We start from the raw sequence: 2,966 nt of genomic DNA on the forward strand, positions 1-2,966 counted from the left end.
CTTGAACCCAATCAAATATTTCTGGAGAAACCTGAAAATGTGCATCTGCCCCCATCCAACCTGACAGAGCTTGAGAGGTGAAGAGGCGAGGAGAAGAATGACAGATAATTGCCAAATGCTGATGAGCAAAGCTTGTCGCATCAAACCCAAAAACACATGAGGCTGTGAAGGTGCTTCAGCTAAGTACTGAGTTAAGGGTTTGAATACTTATGTAATGTACTTGTTTCAGTTTTTTTATTTTTTTATTTTTTTAACAAAGATGTGACTGTTCTGTTTTTGATTTGCCATTATGGTGTATGGAGTGCAGATTGATGTGGAAAAAAAAGTAATTTATAGCAGTTTAACTGCAACACAACAAAACTTGAAAAAAAAAAGAACTTTCGCAAGGCACTGTGTATGTATATATATATATAAATTAAATGTATAATAATAATGCCTCGGATATATTGTAAAAATCGTTTTGAAAAGTATTATTTATATAAATAATAATACATTAGAATAAATAAATAGTGTATTTATATATAGTATATATTTATATTAACAATAATATTATGCAAAAACTTTATGAAAAACACTGTTGTCGTGAGAACATGAGTGAACCCTCGGCTGTAGTTCAGTTTCTGTTTTGTTCCTGATAGTAAAGCTGCGGTTCTTCAAACACAATCACACAATATTTCAGCGCTTTTGTGTAATAAACGGTTTTCCTGTCAGTAAAGATGCCAGAAAAGCCTCATCTCTGCGCTGCAGGCTAAATGCCACCTGGTCCGTGCGAACTGACGTTTTCATGTGTTTGTTCTTGTTCAGACAAAAGCACACTGAAGTGAACTGAATCTATTCACTAATCTGGAAATTTCCCCGGTGTTTCATGTCATTTCAAATCCCATGTTTTTTCCAGCACTTCCAGCAGAGCCAAGATCAGATCCAAGTCTCCTCCGGCAAAGCCTTGAGCTTGTGGAAGAGGACGGGTGAGTTATCAATCAGATTTCTTACAGTGTCTTTCTTCCATAAGCCCACACGTCTTGAGCACAGTATTCAACTTCATATCAGCTAAAAAAAGCTCATTTTGACTTCATTATATACCGATAAATTTCACAAAATTATCATAAGATTTGCAATATGTGACCCTGGACCACAAAACCAGTCATAAAGGGTCAGTTTTTTTGAAATTGAGATTTATACACCATACACCAAAGCTGAATAAATAAGCTTTCCATTGATGTGTGGTTTGTTAGGATAGGACAATATTTGGCTGAGATACAACTATTTGAAAATCTGGAATCTGAGGGTGCAAAAAAATCTAAATATTGAGAAAATCATCTTTAAAGTTGTCCAAATGAAGTTCTTAGCGATGCATATTACTAATCAAAAATTAAGTTGTGATATATTTATGGTAGGAAATTTACAAAATATCTTCATGGAACATGATCTTTACTTAATATCCTAATGATTTCTGGCATGATAAATTTCACAAAATTATCATAAGATTTGCAATATGTGACCCTGGACCACAAAACCAGTCATAAGGGTCAGTTTTTTTGAAATTGAGATTTATACACCATACACCAAAGCTGAATAAATAATATTTCCATTGATGTGTGGTTTGTTAGGATAGGACAATATTTGGCTGAGATACAACTATTTGAAAATCTGGAATCTGAGGGTGCAAAAAAATCTAAATATTGAGAAAATCATCTTTAAAGTTGTCCAAATGAAGTTCTTAGCGATGCATATTACTAATCAAAAATTAAGTTTTGATATATTTACGGTAGGAAATTTACAAAATATCTTCATGGAACATGATCTTTACTTAATATCCTAATGATTTTTGGCATAAAAGAAAAATGTATAATTTTGACCCATACAATGTATTGTTGGCTATTGCTACAAATATACCCCAGAGACTTAACACTGCTTTTGTGCTGCAGGCTCACAAATATCAAATCACCTACTGTTATGATCATTCTAGAGTTTGTTTTTCTCATTTTCTAGAGTTTCACAGCCCTAGATCTCATCATAAAAAAGAATAATGAATATAATAAGAATGGTGACTGATTTTACAGTTTGGAATTAATTATTCCTGTAAACAAGCGTTTTTTTTTTTTTATCTAATGTGTTCATTTAGGAATTAAATGTTTTATGTATTGTATATTTGTCTGTTTCAGATGCGTAACACTGTGGAGATTGAAGCTACAGATGTTTTTGATGCTGCTATTTGTGATTTTATTTTATTCATTTTTTAGGTGTATGTAAATGTGACATTTTAATTTTGTTGTGGTGAAAACTACAGAGTAATTTGACATTTGTAACTTAATTTTTATTGTTGGTTGTGATCTTCTGTATTTCTTATTTAATGTAAATGATGTTTTAGGTGATTGAATAAACGGTTTTGTTTGATACACTGCAGCTCTCTCGGAGTTTAAATGCCTGAGTGAATGACCGCTGAACTCTTGATGCAGATTGAATCATGAATGGATGTGTGTGTGTGTGTGTGTGTGTGCGTGTGTCGCTGGAGCAGATGATCATGTGTGGCTCTGATAGGAGGAGTTTAACGGCTCATATAAGAATGTGTATCCGACTCTCAGATCCCACAGGATTCACAGCCCATCTCACTGATCTTCAGATGGAGCTCATAGTGTTTGGGATTTTACTCTCCGTCACCTTCAGCGCCGTTCAAGGTAATAATGAGGATCACTGCAAATAATAACCACTCATGACTTTTGTGTGTGTGTGTGTATATGTATGCACTGTATATACATACACACACACACACACACACACATTGTATAATTTTATTGAGTGCATCTAATCTATTATAAATATTTTACACTACAGGAATTAATCAGGAATTAGATTTATTACATTTATTTATTTTACACTACAGGAATTAATCTCTTGGTCTTTCTAACAAATACCCCAAAAACTGTTTTATATAATGCTTATATATTTTTATAAGTTGTAAATAATTT

The 2,966-nt window shown here is 33.0% G+C and overlaps 1 protein-coding gene across 1 annotated transcript in view; it reads left to right on the top strand.

Moving 5' to 3' along the window:
* LOC107751863 (myosin-IIIb-like) overlaps positions 1-2,399 on the top strand; it is a 45,050-nt gene extending 42,651 nt beyond the window's left edge. Inside the window, exons 26-27 of the mRNA XM_016567632.1 lie at positions 896-965; positions 2,163-2,399. Coding sequence (XP_016423118.1) covers positions 896-965; positions 2,163-2,170 — 78 coding nt within the window. The 3' untranslated portion in view covers positions 2,171-2,399. The remainder of the gene's footprint in view (positions 1-895; positions 966-2,162) is intronic.
* The last annotated feature ends 567 nt before the right edge of the window (positions 2,400-2,966 follow it).

The sequence above is a fragment of the Sinocyclocheilus rhinocerous genome, unplaced genomic scaffold, assembly GCF_001515625.1.
Source record: "Sinocyclocheilus rhinocerous isolate Xijiao unplaced genomic scaffold, SAMN03320098_v1.1 scaffold2207, whole genome shotgun sequence".
NCBI classification, from domain to species: Eukaryota; Metazoa; Chordata; class Actinopteri; order Cypriniformes; family Cyprinidae; genus Sinocyclocheilus; species Sinocyclocheilus rhinocerous.